The sequence below is a fragment of the Crinia signifera genome, chromosome 11, assembly GCF_055691185.1.
Source record: "Crinia signifera chromosome 11, ASM5569118v1, whole genome shotgun sequence".
Taxonomy (NCBI): Eukaryota; Metazoa; Chordata; class Amphibia; order Anura; family Myobatrachidae; genus Crinia; species Crinia signifera.
Window position 1 is genome coordinate 35,897,348 of NC_139227.1, and position 22,770 is coordinate 35,920,117.

Genomic DNA, 22,770 nt, shown 5'->3' on the forward strand with positions numbered 1-22,770 from the left:
TCGGGATGGCCACCAAAACAACCAAGGATGTTGTATATGTATTTGCGAAATCGAGAGGAAGCTGACGAGACCACTCATGACCCAACCTTGGTCACAATGGACCCCAAGACAGGCCCTTCAATGCCGTTACTAAAGCAAACAGCAGCTATGACTCGCTACTCTGGCGCAGACAAACAGTTCACCAAGCTATTTCTAAACAATTCATTCGGCCATGTGTGCGGCGTCTGCGATCACCTCTGGCTATGCGAGGGAACGTGGTGCACCAATACGGTGTCCAAGTTCACTGTGTCCACATTCAGAACAAAAAAAAGACACGTCGACCTTTTGACTATCAACCTTTCCAATGTCGACCTGCCTGTGGTTGACCTAATTCACACCAGTGCCAACCTGCTTCCCATTAACCAATGTGCTACTTGAAAATCCACTTTTGGGTCTATATTTGAGGGCATACAGATGATTGCTTATTAAATAAAAACACAGCACAACTAGGAGCATCTAACTCATCATCCTCACAAAACATACGCTTATGGGTGGCACTGTGGGGGCATATCTGGCACTGCGGGGGCATATCTGGCACTGTGGGGGGCATGTGTGGCACTGTGGGAGGAATGCGTGGCACTGTGGGGGGGAATGCGTGGCACTGTGGGGGCATGCGTGGCACTGTGGGGGCATGCGTGGCACTGTGGGGGGCATACCTGTACTGTCTGGCACTGTGGGGGCATATCTGGTAATGTCTGGCACTGTGGGGGCATATGGGTGGCACTGGGGGTATATGGGTGGCACTGTGTGGGCATATCTGGCACAGTGGGGGCATCCCTGGCACTGTCTGGCACTGTGGGGGCATATGGGTGGCACTGTGGGGGCATATCTGGCACTGTGGGGGGGCATATCTGGTACTGTCTGGCACTGTGGGGGCATATGGGTGGCACTGTGTGGGAATACCTGGCAGTGTGGGGGGCATACCTGGCACTGTGGGGGCATATGGGTGGCACTGTTGGGTAAATTATATCTGACACTGTTATATCTGAAATGTCATTATGTTATAAAGTTTTGTCATGTAGCCGCCCCCCCTCGTGTCATATTACCACGCCTATTTTCCGACACAGTACCACTAAGACATTTTTCCTATTTGCACCACTGCGATACTGTGACACTACACATACCAGCATGCCTTGCCATAGTTTTAGCATTCCCTAGTAGCAAAACTGTGGCAAAGCATGATGGGACTTGTAGTTTCACAACAGTTGGAGGGCCATAGTTTGGACATGCCTGCTCTACAGGGACTGAAAACAGACTGAAATCTCTGCTCAGATTGCCATGGATACAATAACCCAAGAGTATTACAACGTCTGCAGCACTCCAGCTGCTGTGGAAACTATTCATCCCAGCATGCCCTTACACAGTTTTAGCATGCACTAACGGCCAAACTGTGGTGGAGAATGCTGGGATGTGTAGTTCCACAGCAGCTGGAGTGCCACAGATTGCCTACCCCTACTATGGGCAATGCCAGGGTTAGAGCATAATCTAATGTAAGGTTTGGTTTTCTGACTGACAGTAGACTTCCCGATGGTTGTCCACATCTACCCCTCGCACTCGTGTCTCTGCTACTCATGTACCCAGCTAGGGCTGCACTGCACTTGGTACTGATTATGTCAGAGATATTGTATGCTCCATACATCAGTAATGTATTTTATGTGTTAATAAATTAAGTGTTTATCACTGCAGCGGTTACTCTTTGCTTACATGTTATATACCCCTATGGGAGACAGTAATATTACCACCCAGAGGGGAAGATACCTGCAAGTATCACAAAGAAGCCGCTATGTGCCTGCTCCTGCACTATGTTGTGTAAGTGTGTTATGACCAGCAATAGGGGATATCGGCTAGTGATGGTGATGTCCCAGTTTGCAGCCCTGTTGCATATGGAGGAAGATTGGCAACGATACATACATTTATAGGCTTCATTACATCACCAATTGAGTTGGATACGCTAATGTGCTCCCCTAAATATGGTGGAGTGGACGCCTACATCTATCCCAGCACCCGTCTTGGATTTCCTACATGTAAGGGTGTTACTGTACAGCGGACATACTACATCATGGACCATTGGGTTTTTGTATTTTCTGTTTCTTTGAGGAGAATTGACTGACAGACATAAATTTCATTTATGGTAATTTTATAGCTCTATATTTATCAAGTTTGTATTATTTTAGGATTTGTATAAATCAACATTTCAATGTAGAAACAAGGCCGAGCATCTGATTGTGACTTGGGAATTTTTATTATAATAATTTTGACTTTGTATCTGGTTTGGCCCACATCAAAGGTATTCAACAACATGTGACAAGCCAGATTTTGTGGAACCACACATCCCAGCATGGCCAGCAAGAGTATTACATGCCCATATAGCATATCTTTGGCAGGACATGGTGGGATGTGTAGTTCTCCAGCAGCTGGAGGACAACTTGTTGAATATCATTGGCCAACATGTTTATCACTCTTCTATTTCTCCTCTTTATCTCTCAATGTCTCATTTTACTTTTAGAGCCCCCCCCCCCCCACACCTTCTTTTATTGTTCCACGCTCTTGTTCATATATCTCAGCCCTCCTACCAAATATCTCTTAAGGTGCCCATACACTAGTAAGATATATCTTCAGATCTGGCTGGTTGGAACAAAATCATGGTTATGGATGAGTGACAGTTTGTCAGTTTTCCATCATTTCCAAGCAAATGGTCAACTGTCATTTGCTCTCATCCATAACCATGTTTTTGTTCCAACCAGACAGATCTGCAGATAAATCTGCGAGTGTATGACCACCTTTAGAATAATTAGTGACTATGCCCACCTTCTGGTGAGCAATGCCCAATATTTGTAGCCCACCTACTCCTGCTTAATAAACTTTATTGTAAAGCACATGAATCATTACATGCAGTGGTAGAAAGCAGGCAGGGTGACACTGATGATGTCACAGACAGCCTTTGTGATGTCACAGACAGCCTTTGTGATGTCACAGCAGGTGTGAAAGAAAAGACCCTGCTAGGGACAGTACAATCACTCATTGGATGAGAGTGAGCGGTGTTAGTAGCTATAACCCTTTCTAGCTGTATACACGTGTTTTCTCATTGCTTTAAATTCAAGTTAATTCTTGGAACATTTACAGAAAATGTGGCGTCGCTGTATAAACGCATTTTCTAATTTCTTTAAATTCAAGGTTACTCCTAAACGGGTTACTCCTAAACGGGTTACTCCTAAACCTCCGCGGAAAATGTGGCTGCCTCATTTTGGGCTGACACAACAACACAGACGTAAGATTCTGGAGGGCCGCGGTATGACTTTAAGCGCTGTTGAAGCTGCACAGCAAATACTGCGCCAGCAATTTGATGTACAGGGACTGCAACCTATTAAGAAAGGTGCCTATGGCTCCTTTGATGCAGTCTCTGGGCTTGCAGTACAATTACACCCAAATTTAGATATCCACCACTGCTTTATGTCTTGTTTTCGGAATGGATGGATAGAAGTTGCAGACAGTGCTACATGGCGGCTTACCCCCATGGCTAGCAGACAACTGAAAGATCTCTATGGGGCTGTCGTTCCAAAGGACACCCTGAAAAACATCAAACTCCTGGATGTGGAGAAACAGGACCCATACTCAAAAGACTGTGCAGTATTTGCTATAGCGAATGCTGTGGAGTTCCTCTTCACCGGGGACATGCCCATCTGCAGATACAACTGTCCATTAATGAGGCCACATCTCATACATTGCCTGGAGGTTGGACAGTTCACACCTTTTCCAAAAATCAGGAAAAGAAGACGCATAGAAGAGGAGAATGGAAGTAATAAGCGGAGGAGACTCAATTCGTTTTTCCCTAACTGCATCGAAGAAACTGAAGAAGTGAGACCACCTCCAGAAACCTGTAGAAGACAATGCATCCTTCAGTAAGGTCATAAACGGGGTAACCTGATGCGGCAGTTATTAGCTGCAGCTCCACATCAAATCCCACGTGGCGTCATATTATAGAACTGAGCAGAAGGAAAAACTGGGGATTAGGGCTACTGGCGACACCCCAAAAACAAAAACGACACACGGCAGCCACCTCATGGGTGTGTTGGAAGAGCTGCTAAACTGCTAATTATTATTTCAATGTTGTCAGTTACATCAAACACATTGATAACTTAACATGAAGAGATAAACCCTGGGTACTTTAGCTAGTAAGCAAATAATAAATTATATTAACATACGATGCTAGTCACCGCCTGTGACCTTATAATTTTCAGTGACCTTAATTATCTCAACCTTAACTAAAACTTGCAAACTTTATCTTGCTACTGGTTTTTTTCCTTCTCTGCTCAAACATGCCGTGAGTACTCCCATTCTGAAAAAAAAAACACAACTCTGACCCTAAAAGGCCCCCATACACTACCCTGAGTTGTCCTAAGGAGATTTACATGCCATTACCTAAACATGTGTGTGCCAGCAGTGCTTTACTGCTGGCACACACCTACGGATCGGACCCAACACATCATAGGTGCTAAAAAGAACCTGCATTGTGCCACTGATGGGTCGGATCCAATAGACTAAACCTGCAGCAGGTTCTATCTGTGAGATACGACCTTATCTGTAAGATGGCACCGCGCATCGGGTCAGAGGGGATGTCAAACACATCCAATTTGGGCTGATTTCTCAGCCCCATCAATCGGGATCCGGTGAAATCGGCACAAATTGTAATGGTGTGTACACATGGTGAGATTGCCTTGCTATTCAACTTAAGATTCAATTGCTATACAATCTTTGCTAACTCTGTACTATTTACATACAATTCATGCAATATACATTTGATTAGGAATATATAGTGATTGCTGCCCTGTCTAACAGGGTTTCAATTTGTGCTGTTCCGGGAGCGTGCATCGTGATCGCAAGGTAAAAAACCTGTGCGATCTGCATGCGATTTTGACTATATAGTCAAATCTCACCGTGTGAACACAGCATAACTCTCTAACTACGGTCCCAACTCTCAGTTGATCACACTCTTCTCATACAAACACTATACTCCATAGGTCTCAATCATTTAGCCCTTTCCTGGTTCTCATCTTGCCTACTGTATCTGATCCCTCTTTCAGTGTTCGCTTTTCTGATTCCACCTCCTCTTCACTACCTCTGTCAGTCGGAGTTCCGCAAGGCTCAGTTTTAGGTCCTCTGCTTTTCTCAATTTATAGCTCATTTGCTTGGCAAACTAATAAGCTCTTTCGGATTTCAGTATCACTTGTATGCGGACAATACTCAAATCGATCAACCCCAGAGATGTCACCAGTGTTTTTGGTCTGAGTCTCTGAATGCCTCTCTGCCATCTCATCTTGGATGTCTTCTGGCCCCCTCAAACGCACCATTTCCAAAACAGAATTAATTATATTCCCATCAACCAAGAGCAGGTACCATCCTGATATCTCCAAAACCCTGCCTGTCTTACCCTCCCCTTTAGAGTGTAAGCTCTCACTAGCAGGGCCCTCTCTCCTCATGTGCTTTTCTAAGAACAAATATTGGTACTTATGTAGTATCTGGGCTGCCGATTTTGTGATTGTATGCCTTACCTCAAGGCATACAATCAGATGCGATGCGATGCGATGCGATTTTGCATAGGATTCAATGTTAAGAAGGTCCTGTTCATTTCCCCACTATCCAAGTGGGCATAGAGTTGATTTTATATAGCGTGGCGAGCGCAGCGAGCCACCGAGCCCGAAGCGTGGCGAGCGAAGCGAGCCCCGCGAGGGGACGCATATTTCTTAAAAAGTATTCTGTGTCCGCTCGCCACGCTTCGGGCTCGGTGGCTCTCTATGCTCGCCACAGGTTTATATCCAACTCCATGCCCACTTGGATAGTGGGGAAAGGAAAAGGACCCCTTTTTCCCATTGAATTCTATGTTAAAATGGACTCAGACCATTTTAACATTGAATCCTATGGAAAAATCTTGACCATCGCATCGCATACGATTTGGTCGCATGCGATGCGATGCGATCCGATTTCTAAATCGGACGCCCAGATACTACATAAGTACCCAAATATTATATGGGATGATCGGGGCCGCGGCGGTGGACAGCTTGTAGTGCTATTTTATATAAATATATCTCTCTGCCACCCTGATAATTGCTTCTATGTCCTGTCCCCTGATGCAACTATCCTTATTTAGTCATTAACCTGTCTAAAACCAACATATATCTCTTTGCTTATCTCAAAATACTTCCCCACTGAACCGCTCAGCTCTGCACATGATCTGCGTCTCTCATCTAACTGGGAGCCACTTATATATAAATATATATATATATATATATATATATATATATATATATATATATATATATATATATATATATATATATATATATATATATATATATTAGAGCATTGCCAATTTGCTTTGTCTGTTTAGACCGCACACCGTGCTACATATCTGCAGAGAAATCTCACATAGAATGTCCGGCACTCCACCGTTGAATGTACTTGATAAGTACCTGGTGCCTTCCCAATAGAGCCTTACAGCCTTGGTAGTATAGATGCGGGTGTGGGCGGCACTCACGGATTGCAAAGCAAAATATATTCTTACAAAAAACTTTATTTAATCCGACATGTTTCGGACAACATGGATTACAAAGTTTCATCTGATATTTATTGTCTAAATACCCCTTGACATACTTTCAACCTTGACATTCAACTGATCCAGGCACAGGTCATAAATGCTAGAATATAGTTTATATAAGCTGTGCATATGTTTATTAATATTGTCTATTTTATATGTATAGAATGAAATAGCATTGTGACCTAGCCCCTTCATTAATCAGCATATTTTTTTTATTTTATGTTATGTCACATAATCACTGATTTTTATACACTATAATAATGGCAGATAGATGCCTCTGAAATGGCTTATATTAAGCCTCTTAATGCACTTTTTGGTACTTATGTATTATCTGGGCTCCCATGTTAAATGTACCCCATTTTTTCATACCCTACTATCCAACTACACATGGAGTTGATTTTATATAGTGTGGCGAGCCCCGCGAGGGGATGCGGTCTCATAAGAAAACCGGGAGCCCAGATATTACCCACTTTTTTATTACGTGTTTTTTTTTATTATTATTATTTTAGTGTGTATCTTCCATGGAGACCACACACTCTGTCATCCAGAATGAGGCTTGGCTCCCGGAAGTACATGCACAGTGTGTATGTTATTGATCCCTGAGGACGGGCGCTACCCAAAACACGTCGGATTAAATAAAGAAGTTTTTTGCACATATTTATCTGCTTTGAAATCCGTGAGTGCCGCCCACACCTCTATCTATATATATATATATGCCAATGTTTCAAATTCTTTCATTCGTAATCTTTTATACCCTGATGACGAATTAAAGAGTTTGAAATGTTGGCATACACTACTTCCGACTGTTTATACCGGAGTGCTACTGACATATGGGGCCTTATTCTAGTTCACTCTCTTTCTGACAAAATCCTTCTTAGATGGACAAAACCATGTGCACTGCAGGTGGGGCAGATGTTACTTGTGCAGAGAGAATTAGATTTGGGTGGGGTTTTACTTCAAAGTGAGATCTATATTGCAGTATAAAAATAAAGCAGCCAGTATTTACCCTGCACAGAAACAAAATATCTCACCCAAATCTAATTCTCTCTGCACATTTTACATCTGCCCCCCTGTGATGCACATGGTTTTGTCCATCTAAGAAGGATTTGGTCAGAAAGAGTGAACTAGAATAAGGCCCATGGTGAGGTTTCCAATGAAGGGCACCTTTTCTTACTTGTACGAGCGAGTCCCTCCCCACACAGCACATATCTATCTACACTACTCAAAAAAATAAAGGGAACACTAAAATAACACATCCTAGATCTGAATGAATTAAATATTCTTATTAACCCCTTCCCGACATATGACGTACATTTACGTCATATGTCGGGTGCGGGGGAATCAAGCCAGCTCACGGAGTGAGCTGGCTTGACAGAGAGCAGGTAATGGCTGTATATTACAGCCAGGTCCCTGCTCTCACGGCCACGAGCGGCGAGTTCGCCGATCGTGGCCGTTTAACCCTTTAAGCACCGCGGGCAAAGCGACCGCAGTGCTTAAATAGCTGATCGGAGGGGGGGCGCCCCCCTCCGGCGCCGATCGGGGCCCCCCGCAGCGAGATCGGAGGGTGCCGATCGGTTGCCATGGTAGCCAGGGGTCTAATGTAGACCCCTGTGCTGGCCGTGTATGCATACCTATTACATCCTGCCTCAGGCAGGATATAATAGGAAGTGCATAAAATCACTACGTTCAGCCATAGAGCTCTATGGCTGAACCTAGTACAGGCGATCGCGCCCCCTAGTGGTCAAGTACACTAGGGGGCCTTGTAGTAAAAGTAAAAAAAAAAAAAAGTTTAAAAATAAAAAAAAAATAAAAAAATATTAAAAGTTCAAATCACCCCCCTTTCCCCATTTCACAAATAAAAATAAATAAAAAATAAAAAAAAAAAACATATTTGGTATCGCCGCGTTCCTAAAAGTCCGATCTATTAAAATATAACATTAGTTATCCCGCACGGTTAAAGGCGTAAACGGAAAATAATTCCAAACGCCAAAACTACGTTTTTTGGTCGCATCGCGTACCCAAAAAAAAATAACTAAAAGAGATCAGAAAGTCGCCCATATCCCATAATTAAATTAATTAAAAAGTACACTTCAGCCCGCAAAAAATGAGCCCTCACCCAGGTCCGTAGGTGGAAAAATAAAAAAGTTATAAGCCGCAGAACATGGCGACGCAACGCAAATTAGAAAAACCGTAAAAGTTGCGATTTTTTTTTTTAGTGGTAAAACATAACGAAAACTATATAAGTTTGGTATCACCAGAATCGTAACGACCCATAGAATAAAGATAACCCATCATTTTAGACGAACTATGAACTCCAAAAAAAACGTAACCAGCGCAAAATTGTGGAATGGCGTTTTTTTTTTTTTTTACCCCACATTGAATTATTTCCTGATTCCCCAGAATATTATACGGTATAGTAAATGGTACCATTACAAAGTACAACTTGTCCCGCAAAAAAAAAGCCCTCATGTGTCTATATAGCCGGAAAATTAATAAAAGTTACGCTTATTTGAACGCAAGGAGGAAAAAAAAAAAAAAAATTAGCATAAAAGGCAATGTCGGGAAGGGGTTAAATACTTTGTTCTTTACATAGTTGAATATGCTGACAACAAAATCACACAACAATTATCAATGGAAATCAAATTTATTAACCAATGGAGGTCTGGATTTGGAGTCACACTCAAAATTAAAGTGGAAAAACACACTACAGGCTGATCCAACTTTGATGTAATGTCCTTAAAACAAGTCAAAATGAGGCCCAGTAGTGTGTGTGTGGCCTCCACGTGCCTGTATGACCTCCCTACAATGCCTGGGCATGCTCCGGATGAGGTGGCAAATGGTTTCCTGGGGGATCTCTTCCCATACCTGCACTAAAGCATCCACCAACTCCTGGACAGTCTGTGGTTTTTTCTGGCAAATGCCAAATGTCCTGCACGGTGTTGGGCTGTGGACGTTGGGCCCTCATACCACCCTCATGGAGTCTGTTTCTGTAGACACATGCACATTTGTGGCCTGCTGGAGGTCATTTTGCAGGGCTCTGGCACTGCTCCTCCTGTTCCTCCTTGCACAAAGGCGGAAATAGCGGTCCTGCTGCAGGGCCGTTGCCCTCCTACGGCCTCTTCCATGTCTCCTGATGTACTGGCTTGTCTCCTGGTAGCGCCTCCATGCTCTGGACGCTGACAGACACAGCAAACCTTCTTGCCACAGCGCGCATTGATGTGCCATCCTGAATGAGCTGCACTACCTGAGCCACTTGTGTAGGTTATAGTCTCCGTGTCATGCTATCACTAGAGTGAAAGCACCGCCAGCTTTCAAACGTGACCAAAACATCATCCAGAAAACATAGGAGCTGAGAAGTGGTTTGTGGTCACCACCTGCAGAACAACTCCTTTATTGGGGGTGTCTTGCTAATTGCCTATAATTTCCACCTGTTGTCTATTCCATTTGCACAATAGCATTCAAAATTGATTGTCAATAAGTGTTTCTTCCTAAGTGGGGTGTGGTACAGGGGTTTGACAGTCAGGATCCCCACAGTCATTAGCCCGATGTCGGGATCCCGACTGGCCGGACCCAGACAGCATGGTGAGCGCAACTAAGCCCCTTGCGGGCTCGCTGCACTCGCCACGCGAGCCACCTATTCTAGTCTCCCTCTATGGGGGTTCCTGACCCCCACGAGGGAAAATAGCAGACGGCAGTCAGGAACCCGGCTGTTGGTGTTTTGACAGTCGGTAACCCGACGTCGGGTAAATGCCTGTCGGGACCCCGTCCGGCACCCTCCTAAGTGGACAGTTTGCTTTTTTGAGCAGTGTATATATACAGTGTATATATACATAGCCTATCAATATTTCTGGAGCGTTACGTTTCCCCCAATGCGGTCTACAAGTCTGAGACATACCTGTATGATACCACTATTTGCCAATCTTACATTACATAACGGCCTGTATATAAATACTTTACCCCCCCTTACTTGTTTATTTCTAGTTTTTTTCATCCTGGGGATTAGGAAAACAAACCGCTGTTCAGGTTACATGCATGTTATTTATTATCCTCCATGTATGTTTGGTTCCCAATCGGTCTGTATTTTATGTGTTAATAAATGAAGTGTTTATCACTGCAGCAGTTACTCTTTGCTTGCATGCTATAGACCCTATGGGAGACAGTAATATTACCACCCAGAAGGGAAAATACCTGTAAGTATCACAAAGAAGCCGCTATGTGCCTGCTCGTACACTATGTTGTGTAAGTTTGTTATGACCAGCAATAGGGGATATCGGCTAGTGATGGTGATGTCCCAGTTTGCAGCCCTGTTGCATATGGAGGAAGATTGGCAACTATACATACATTTATAGGCTTCATTACATCACCAATTGTGAGTTGGATACGCTAATGTTCTCCCCTACATATGGTGGAGTGGACGCCTACATCTATCCCAGCACCCGTCTTGGATTTCCTACACGTAAGGGTGTTACTGTACAGCGGACATACTACATCATGAACCATTGGATTTTCGTATTTTACGTTTCTTTGAGGAAAATTGACTGACAAACATAAATTTCATTTATGGTAATTTTATAGCTCTATATTTATCAAGTTTGTATTATTTTAGGATTTGTATAATCAACATTTCAATGTAGAAACAAGGCCGAGCACCTGATTGTGACTTGGGAATTTTTATTATAATAATTTTGACTTTGCATCTGGTTTGGCCCACATCAAAGGTATTCAGCAACATGTGACAAGCCAGATTTTGTGGAACCACACATCCCAGCATGGCCAGCAAGAGTATTAAATGCCCATATAGCATATCTTTGGCAGAACATGCTGGGATGTGTAGTTCTCCAGCAGCTGGAGGACAACTTGCTGAATATCATTGGCCAACATGTTTATCACTCTTCTATTTCTCCTCTTTATCTCCCAATGTCTCATTTTACTTTTAGTCCCCCCCCCCACCTTCTTTTATTGTTCCACGCTCTTGTTCATATATCTCAGCCCTCCTACCAAATGTCTCTTAATGTGCCCATACACTAGTAAGATTTATCTTCAGATCTGGCTGGTTGGAACAAAATCATGGTTATGGATGAGTGACAGTTTGTCAGTTTTCCAGCATTTCCAAGCAAATGGTCAACTGTCATTTGCTCTCATCCATAACCATGTTTTTGTTCCAACCAGACAGATCTGCAGATAAATCTGCGAGTGTATGACCACCTTTAGAATAATTAGTGACTATGCCCACCTTCTGGTGAGCAATGCCCAATATTTGTAGCCCACCTACTCCTGCTTAATAAACTTTATTGTAAAGCACATGAATCATTACATGCAGTGGTAGAAAGCAGGCAGGGTGACACTGATGATGTCACAGACAGCCTTTGTGATGTCACAGCAGGTGTGAAAGAAAAGACCCTGCTAGGGACAGTACAATCACTCATTGGATGAGAGTGAGCGGTGTTAGTAGCTATAACCCTTTCTAGCTGTATACACGTGTTTTCTCATTGCTTTAAATTCAAGTTAATTCTTGGAACATTTACAGAAAATGTGGCGTCGCTGTATAAACGCATTTTCTAATTTCTTTAAATTCAAGGTTACTCCTAAACGGGTTACTCCTAAACGGGTTACTCCTAAACGGGTTACTCCTAAACCTCCGCAGAAAATGTGGCTGCCTCATTTTGGGCTGACACAACAACACAGACGTAAGATTCTGGAGGGCCGCGGTATGACTTTAAGCGCTGTTGAAGCTGCACAGCAAATACTGCGCCAGCAATTTGATGTACAGGGACTGCAATCTATTAAGAAAGGTGCCTATGGCTCCTTTGTTGCAGTCTCTGGGCTTGCAGTACAATTACACCCAAATCTAGATATCCACCACTGCTTTATGTCTTGTTTTCGGAATGGACGGATAGAAGTTACAGACAGTGCTACATGGCGGCTTACCCCCATGGCTAGCAGACAACTGAAAGATCTCTATGGGGCTGTCATTCCAAAGGACACCCTGAAAAACATCAAACTCCTGGATGTGGAGAAACAGGACCCATACTCAAAAGACTGTGCAGTATTTGCTATAGCGAATGCTATGGAGTTCCTCTTCACCGGGGACATGCCCATCTGCCGATACAACCGTCCATTAATGAGGCCACATCTCATACATTGCCTGGAGGTTGGACAGTTCACACCTTTTCCAAAAATCAGGAAAAGAAGACGCATAGAAGAGGAGAATGGAAGTAATAAGCGGAGGAGACTCAATTCGTTTTTCCCTAACTGCATCGAAGAAACTGAAGAAGTGAGACCACCTCCAGAAACCTGTAGAAGACAATGCATCCTTCAGTAAGGTCATAAACGGGGTAACCTGATGCGGCAGTTATTAGCTGCAGCTCCACATCAAATCCCACGTGGCGTCATATTATAGAACTGAGCAGAAGGAAAAACTGGGGATTAGGGCTACTGGCGACACCCCAAAAACAAAAACGACACACGGCAGCCACCTCATGGGTGTGTTGGAAGAGCTGCTAATTATTATTTCAATGTTGTCAGTTACATCAAACACATTGATAACTTAACATGAAGAGATAAACCCTGGGTACTTTAGCTAGTAAACAAATAATAAATTATATTAACATACGATGCTAGTCACCGCCTGTGACCTTATAATTTTCAGTGACCTTAATTATCTCAACCTTAACTAAAACTTGCAAACTTTATCTTGCTACTGGGTTTTTTTCCTTCTCTGCTCAAACATGCTGTGGGTACTCCCATTCTGAAAAAAAAAAACACACAACTCTGACCCTAAAAGGCCCCCATACACTACCCTGAGTTGTCCTAAGGAGATGTACATGCCATTACCTAAACATGTGTGTGCCAGCAGTGCTTTACTGCTGGCACACACCTACGGATCGGACCCAACACATCATAGGTGCTAAAAAGAACCTGCATTGTGCCACTGATGGGTCGGATCCAATAGACTAAACCTGCAGCAGGTTCTATCTGTGAGATACGACCTTATCTGTAAGATGGCACCGCGCATCGGGTCAGAGGGGATGTCAAACACATCCAATTTGGGCTGATTTCTCAGCCCCATCAATCGGGATCCGGTGAAATCGGCACAAATTGTACTAGTGTATGGGAGCCTAATGGTGTGTACACACGGTGAGATTGCCTTGCTATTCAACTTAAGATTCAATTGCTATGCAATCTTTGCTAACTCTGTACTATTTACATACAATTCATGCAATATACATTTGATTAGGAATATATAGTGATTGCTGCCCTGTCTAACTGGGTTTCAATTTGTGCTGTTCCGGGAGCGTGCATCGTGATCGCAAGGTAAAAAACCTGTGTTATCTGCATGCGATTTTGACTATATAGTCAAATCTCACCGTGTGAACACAGCATAAATCTCTAACTACGGTCCCATCTCTCAGTTGATCACACTCTTCTCATACAAACACTATACTCCATAGGTCTCAATCATTCAGCCCTTTCCTGGTTCTCATCTTGCCTACTGTATCTGATCACTCTTCCAGTGTTCGCTTTTCTGATTCCACCTCCTCTTCACTACCTCTGTCAGTCGGAGTTCCGCAAGGCTCAGTTGTAGGTCCTCTGCTTTTCTCAATTTATAGCTCATTTGGGGGCAGATGTATTAAGCTTTAACAAGAGATAAATCCAAGGGTGATAAGGAGAGATAAACGTCCAGCCAATCACCTGCTAACTGCCATGTTACAGGCTGTGTTTGAAAAAAGTCAGTAAGGAGCCGATTGGCTGGACGTTTATCTCTCCTTATCACCCTTGCATTTATCTCTTGTTAAGGCTTAATACATCTGCCCCTTGCTTGGCAAACTAATCAGCTCTTTCGGATTTCAGTATCACTTGTATGCGGTCGATACTCAAATCGATCAACCCCAGAGATGTCACCAGTGTTTTTGGTCTGAGTCTCTGAATGCCTCTCTGCCATCTCATCTTGGATGTCTTCTGGCCCCCTCAAACTCACCATTTCCAAAACAGAATTAATTATATTCCCATCAACCAAGAGCAGGTACCATCCTGATATCTCCAAAACCCTGCCTGTCTTACCCTCCCCTTTAGAGTGTAAGCTCTCACTAGCAGGGCCCTCTCTCCTCATGTGCTTTTCTAAGAACAAATATTATATGGGATGATCGGGGCCGCGGCGGTGGACAGCTTGTAGTGCTATTTTATATAAATATATCTCTCTGCCACCCTGATAATTGCTTCTATGTCCTGTCCCCTGATGCAACTATCCTTATTTAGTCATTAACCTGTCTAAAACCAACATATATCTCTTTGCTAATCTCAAAATACTTCCCCACTGAACCTCTCAGCTCTGCACATGATCTGCGTCTCTCATCTAACTGGGAGCCACTTATATATAAATATATATATATATTAGAGCATTGCCAATTTGCTTTGTCTGTTTAGACCACACACCGTGCTACATATCTGCAGAGAAATCTCACATAGAATGTCCGGCACTCCACCGTTGAATGTACTTGATAAGTACCTGGTGCCTTCCCAATAGAGCCTTACAGCCTTGGTAGTATAGATGCGGGTGTGGGCGGCACTCACGGATTGCAAAGCAAAATATATTCTTACAAAAAACTTCTTTATTTAATCCGACATGTTTCGGACAACATGGATTACAAAGTTTCATCTGATATTTATTGGCTAAATACCCCTTGACATACTTTCAACCTTGACATTCAACTGATCCAGGCACAGGTCATAAATGCTAGAATATAGTTTATATAAGCTGTGCATATGTTTATTAATATTGTCTATTTTATATGTATAGAATGAAATAGCATTGTGACCTAGCCCCTTCATTAATCAGCATATTTTTTTTATTTTATGTTATGTCACATAATCACTGATTTTTATACACTATAATAATGGCAGATAGATGCCTCTGAAATGGCTTATATTAAGCCTCTTAATGCACTTTTTGGTACTTATGTATTATCTGGGCTCCCATGTTAAATGTACCCCATTTTTTCATACCCTACTATCCAACTACACATGGAGTTGATTTTATATAGTGTGGCGAGCCCCGCGAGGGGATGCGGTCTCATAAGAAAACCGGGAGCCCAGATATTACCCACTTTTTTATTACGTGTTTTTTTTTATTATTATTATTTTAGTGTGTATCTTCCATGGAGACCACACACTGTGTCATCCAGAATGAGGCTTGGCTCCCGGAAGTACATGCACAGTGTGTATGTTATTGATCCCTGAGGACAGGCACTACCCAAAACACGTCGGATTAAATAAAGAAGTTTTTTGCACATATTTATCTGCTTTGAAATCCGTGAGTGCCGCCCACACCTCTATCTATCTATCTATCTATCTATCTATCTATCTATATATGCCAATGTTTCAAATTCTTTCATTCGTAATCTTTTATACCCTGATGACGAATTAAAGAGTTTGAAATGTTGGCATACACTACTTCCGACTTTTTATACCGGAGTGCCACTGACACATGGGGCCTTATTCTAGTTCACTCTCTTTCTGACAAAATCCTTCTTAGATGGACAAAACCATGTGCACTGCAGGTGGGGCAGATGTTACTTGTGCAGAGAGAATTAGATTTGGGTGGGGTTTTACTTCAAAGTGAGACCTATATTGCAGTATAAAAATAAAGCAGCCAGTATTTACCCTGCACAGAAACAAAATATCTCACCCAAATCTAATTCTCTCTGCACATTTTACATCTGCCCCCCTGTGATGCACATGGTTTTGTCCATCTAAGAAAGAGTGAACTAGAATAAGGCCCATGGTGAGGTTTCCAATGAAGGGCACCTTTTCTTACTTGTACGAGCGAGTCCCTCCCCACACAGCACATATCTATCTACACTACTCAAAAAAATAAAGGGAACACTAAAATAACACATCCTAGATCTGAATGAATTAAATATTCTTATTAAATACTTTGTTCTTTACATAGTTGAATATGCTGACAACAAAATCACACAACAATTATCAATGGAAATCAAATTTATTAACCAATGGAGGTCTGGATTTGGAGTCACACTCAAAATTAAAGTGGAAAAACACACTACAGGCTGATCCAACTTTGATGTAATGTCCTTAAAACAAGTCAAAATGAGGCCCAGTAGTGTGTGTGTGGCCTCCATGTGCCTGTATGACCTCCCTACAATGCCTGGGCATGCTCCGGATGAGGTGGCAAATGGTTTCCTGAGGGATCTCTTCCCATACCTGCACTAAAGCATCCACCAACTCCTGGACAGTCTGTGGTTTTCTCTGGCAAATGCCAAATGTCCTGCACGGTGTTGGGCTGTGGACGTTGGGCCCTCATACCACCCTCATGGAGTCTGTTTCTGTAGACACATGCACATTTGTGGCCTGCTGGAGGTCATTTTGCAGGGCTCTGGCACTGCTCCTCCTGTTCCTCCTTGCACAAAGGCGGAAATAGCGGTCCTGCTGCAGGGCCGTTGCCCTCCTACGGCCTCCTCCATGTCTCCTGATGTACTGGCTTGTCTCCTGGTAGCGCCTCCATGCTCTGGACGCTGACAGACACAGCAAACCTTCTTGCCACAGCGCGCATTGATGTGCCATCCTTAATGAGCTGCACTACCTGAGCCACTTGTGTAGGTTATAGTCTCCGTGTCATGCTATCACTAGAGTGACAGCACCGCCAGCTTTCAAACGTGACCAAAACATCATCCAGAAAACATAGGAGCTGAGAAGTGGTTTGTGGTCACCACCTGCAGAACAACTCCTTTATTGGGGGTGTCTTGCTAATTGCCTATAATTTCCACCTGTTGTCTATTCCATTTGCACAACAGCATGCAAAATTGGTTGTCAATAAGTGTTTCTTCCTAAGTGGGGTGTGGTACAGGGGTTTGACAGTCGGGATCCCCACAGTCATTAGCCCGATGTCGGGATCCCGACTGGCCGGACCCAGACAGCATGGTGAGCGCAACTAAGCCCCTTGCGGGCTCGCTGCACTCACCACGCGAGCCACCTATTCTAGTCTCCCTCTATGGGGGTTCCTGACCCCCAAGAGGGAAAATAGCAGACGGCCGTCAGGAACCCGGCTGTTGGTGTTTTGACAGTCGGTAACCCGACGTCGGGTAAATGCCTGTCGGGACCCCGTCCGGCACCCTCCTAAGTGGACAGTTTGCTTTTTTGAGCAGTGTATATATACAGTGTATATATACATAGCCTATCAATATTTCTGGAGCGTTACGTTTCCCCCAATGCGGTCTCCAAGTCTGAGACATACCTGTATGATACCACAATTTGCCAATCTTACATTACATTACGGCCTGTATATAAATACTTTACCCCCCCTTACTTGTTTATTTCTAGTTTTTTTCATCCTGGGGATTAGGAAAACAAACCGCTGTTCAGGTTACATGCATGTTATTTATTATCCTCCATGTATGTTTGGTTCCCAATCGGTCTGTATTTTATGTGTTAATAAATGAAGTGTTTATCACTGCAGCAGTTACTCTTTGCTTGCATGCTATAGACCCTATGGGAGACAGTAATATTACCACCCAGAAGGGAAAATACCTGTAAGTATCACAAAGAAGCCGCTATGTGCCTGCTCGTGCACTATGTTGTGTAAGTTTGTTATGACCAGCAATAGGGGATATCGGCTAGTGATGGTGATGTCCCAGTTTGCAGCCCTGTTGCATATGGAGGAAGATTGGCAACTATACATACATTTATAGGCTTCATTACATCACCAATTGTGAGTTGGATACGCTAATGTTCTCCCCTACATATGGTGGAGTGGACGCCTACATCTATCCCAGCACCCGTCTTGGATTTCCTACACGTAAGGGTGTTACTGTACAGCGGACATACTACATCATGGACCATTGGATTTTCGTATTTTCCGTTTCTTTGAGGAGAATTGACTGACAGACATAAATTTCATTTATGGTAATTTTATAGCTCTATATTTATCAAGTTTGTATTATTTTAGGATTTGTATAATCAACATTTCAATGTAGAAACAAGGCCGAGCACCTGATTGTGACTTGGGAATTTTTATTATAATAATTTTGACTTTGTATCTGGTTTGGCCCACATCAAAGGTATTCAACAACATGTGACAAGCCAGATTTTGTGGAACCACACATCCCAGCATGGCCAGCAAGAGTATTACATGCCCATATAGCATATCTTTGGCAGAACATGCTGGGATGTGTAATTCTCCAGCAGCTGGAGGACAACTTGCTGAATATCATTGGCCAACATGTTTATCACTCTTCTATTTCTCCTCTTTATCTCTCAATGTCTAATTTTACTTTTAGTCCCCCCCACCTTCTTTTATTGTTCCACGCTCTTGTTCATATATCTCAGCCCTCCTACCAAATGTCTCTTTATATGCCCATACACTAGTAAGATTTATCTTCAGATCTGGCTGGTTGGAACAAAATCATGGTTATTGATGAGTGACAGTTTGTCAGTTTTCCAGCATTTCCAAGCAAATGGTCAACTGTCATTTGCTCTCATCCATAACCATGTTTTTGTTCCAACCAGACAGATCTGCAGATAACTCTGCGTGTGTATGGCCACCTTTAGAATAATTAGTGACTATGCCCACCTTCTGGTGAGCAATGCCCAATATTTGTAGCCCACCTACCCCTGGTTAATAAACTTTATTGTAAAGCACATGAATCATTACATGCAGTGATAGAAAGCAGGCAGGGTGACACTGATGATGTCACAGACAGCCTTTGTGATGTCACAGCAGGTGTGAAAGAAAAGACCCTGCTTGGGACAGGACAATCACTCATTGGATGAGAGTGAGCGGTGTTGGTAGCTATAACCTGTTGTAGCTGTATACACGTGTTTTCTCATTGCTTTAAATTCAAGTTATTCTTGGAACATTTACAGAAAATGTGGCGTCGCTGTATAAACGCATTTTCTAATTTCTTTAAATTCAAGGTTACTCCTAAACCGGTTACTCCTAAACCTCCACGGAAAATGTGGCTGTCTCATTTTGGGCTGACACAACAACAAAGACGTAGAATTCTGCAGGGCTGCCGTTTGACCGGCAGCGCTATTGAAGCTGCACAGCAAATACTGCGCCAGAAATTTAATGTACAGGGACTGCAACCTTTTATGAAAGGTGCGTATGGCTCCTTTGATGCCGTCTCTGGGCTTGCAGTACAATTACACCCAAATACAGATATCCGCCACTGCTTTATGTCTTGTTTTCGGAATGGACGGATAGAAGTTGCAGACAGTGCTACATGGCGGCTTACCCCCATGGCTAGCAGACAACTGAAAGATCTCTATGGGGCTGTCGTTCCAAAGGACACCCTGAAAAACATCAAACTCCTGAATGTGGAGAAACAGGACCCATACTCATTTGATTGTGGAGTATTTGCTATAGCGAATGCTGTGGAGTTCCTCTTCACCGGAGACATGCCCATCTGCAGATACAACCGTCCATTAATGAGGCCACATCTCATACAGTGCCTGGAGGATGGAGAGTTCACACCTTTTCCAAAAATCAGGAAAAGAAGACGCCAAGAAGAGTATGGAAGTAATAATCCGGCTTTTACGAACACATCGAAGAAACTGAAAAAGTGAGACCACCTCCAAAAACCTGTAGATGAAGATGCGTCATTCAGTAAGGAGGTAATAAACAGGGTAACCTGATGCGGCAGTTATTAGCTGCAGCTCCAGCTCATATACCACGTGGCGTCATATCATAGAACTGAGCAGAAGGAAAAACTGGGGATTAGGGCTACTGGCGACACCCCAAAAACAAAAACGACACACGGCAGCCACCTCATGGGTGTGTTGGAAGAGCTGCTAATTATTATTTCCCTTCTCTGCAGCTGGGTACATCGGGATGGCCACCAAAACAACCAAGGATGTCGTATATGTATTTGCGAAATCGAGAGGAAGCTGACGAGACCACTCATGACCCAACCTTGGTCACAATGGACCCCAAGACAGGCCCTTCAATGCCGTTACTAAAGCAAACAGCAGCTATGACGCGCTACTCTGGCGCAGACAAACAGTTCACCAAGCTATTTCTAAACAATTCATTCGCCCATGTGTGCGGTGTCTGCGATCACCTCTGGCTATGCGAGGGAACGTGGTGCACCAATACGGTGTCCAAGTTCACTGTGTCGACATTCGGAACAAAAAAAGACACGTCGACCTTTTGACTATCAACCTTTCCAATGTCGACCTGCCTGTGGTTGACCTAATTCACACCAGTGCCAACCTGCTTCCCATTAACCAATGTGCTACTTGAAAATCCACTTTTGGGTCTATATTTGAGGGCATACAGATGATTGCTTATTAAATAAAAACACAGCACAACTAGGAGCATCTAACTCATCATCCTCACAAAACATACGCTTATGGGTGGCACTGTGGGGGCATATCTGGCACTGTGGGAGCATGTGTGGCACTGTGGGGGGCATGTGTGGCACTGTGGGGGGGGCATGCGTGGCACTGTGGGGGGGCATGCGTGGCACTGTGGGGGGGCATGCGTGGCACTGTGGGGGGGCATGCGTGGCACTGTGGGGGGGCATGCGTGGCACTGTGGGGGGGCATGTGTGGCACTGTGGGGGGCATACCTGTACTGTCTGGCACTGTGGGGGCATATCTGGTAATGTCTGGCACTGTGGGGGAATATGGGTGGCACTGGGGGTATATGGGTGGCACTGTGTGGGCATATCTGGCACAGTGGGGGCATACCTGGCACTGTGGGGGCATATGGGTGGCACTGTGGGGGCATATCTGGTACTGTCTGGCACTGTGGGGGCATATGGGTGGCACTGTGTGGGCATACCTGGCAGTGTGGGGGGCATACCTGGCACTGTGTGGGGCATATGGGTGGCACTGTGGGGGTAAATTATATCTGACACTGTTATATCTGAAATGTCATGTTTTAAAGTTTTGTCATGTAGCCGCCCCCCCTCGTGTCATATGACCACGCCAATTTTCCGACACAGTACCACTAAGACATTTTTCCTATTTGCACCACTGCGATACTGTGACACTACACATACCAGCATGCCTTGCCATACTTTTAGCATTCCCTAGTAGCAAAACTGTGGCAAAGCATGATGGGACTTGTAGTTTCACAACAGCTGGAGGGCCATAGTTTGGACATGCCTGCTCTACAGGGACTGAAAACAGACTGAAATCTCTGCTCAGATTGCCATGGATACAATAACCCAAGAGTATTACAATGTCTGCAGCACTCCAGCTGCTGTGGAAACTATACATCCCAGCATGCCCTTACACAGTTTTAGCATGCACTAACGGCCAAACTGTGGCGGAGAATGCTGGGATGTGTAGTTCCACAGCAGCTGGAGTGCCACAGATTGCCTACCCCTACTATGGGCAATGCCAGGGTTAGAGCATAATCTAATGTAAGGTTTGGTTTTCTGACTGACAGTAGACTTCCCGATAGTTGTCCACCATCTACCCCTCGCACTCGTGTCTCTGCTACTCATGTACCCAGCTAGGGCTGCACTGCACTTGGTACTGATTATGTCAGAGATATTGTATGCTCCATACATCAGTAATGTTGGTCCCCTCTATATAACACCATCTTCTTCCGTATATGTACTTAGGAAAGCATGTGCCTGATCAAGACCAAGGATCTATCTCTACATTATCTATATTATATTGAAGTTGTTGAACACGTGTTGCTGGTGCCCTGGGCTGCCTGCTGGGTACATACACCCAGCATGGACCTCACCTCATCCTTCTTGGATCTCTTGGAGACTTTCTTTTCCATCTTAGCAGCTGTCTTCTCTGCCCCCTTCACCTTCTTTTCCTTCTTTCCTTTCTTACCCATGTTGTGGTCTGCGACTAGTCCCTCCACACTGCTCTCTCAAAGGAGATAGACAGAACCCGAGACGACGTCACACCCGTGCGACGCGCCTGCCTGGCAGACAGCTATTGACGACATCTGCGCCCTGTCACTGTTCACGAAGAGGAGATGCTGACTATTGGGAGGATACTACAAGCAGCCACCAGGGGGCAGCAGATGCACGCTGCCAGGAATGTGCAGCATTGTCCATGCACCATATATCCCCACATATAAGTCCTGGCTTCACAGCTGTTTCTGAGCTACAAGTGGTATATTTACTAAAGGTCGATTTCAGACGATTAAAATC

At 44.0% G+C, this 22,770-nt stretch overlaps 1 protein-coding gene across 1 annotated transcript in view; it reads right to left on the reverse strand.

Moving 5' to 3' along the window:
* Nucleotides 1-22,567, reverse strand: part of KLHDC4 (kelch domain containing 4) — a 63,333-nt gene extending 40,766 nt beyond the window's left edge. The window contains exon 1 of the mRNA XM_083165432.1: nucleotides 22,350-22,567. Coding sequence (XP_083021558.1) covers nucleotides 22,350-22,448 — 99 coding nt within the window. The 5' untranslated portion in view covers nucleotides 22,449-22,567. The remainder of the gene's footprint in view (nucleotides 1-22,349) is intronic.
* Nucleotides 22,568-22,770: the final 203 nt, after the last annotated feature.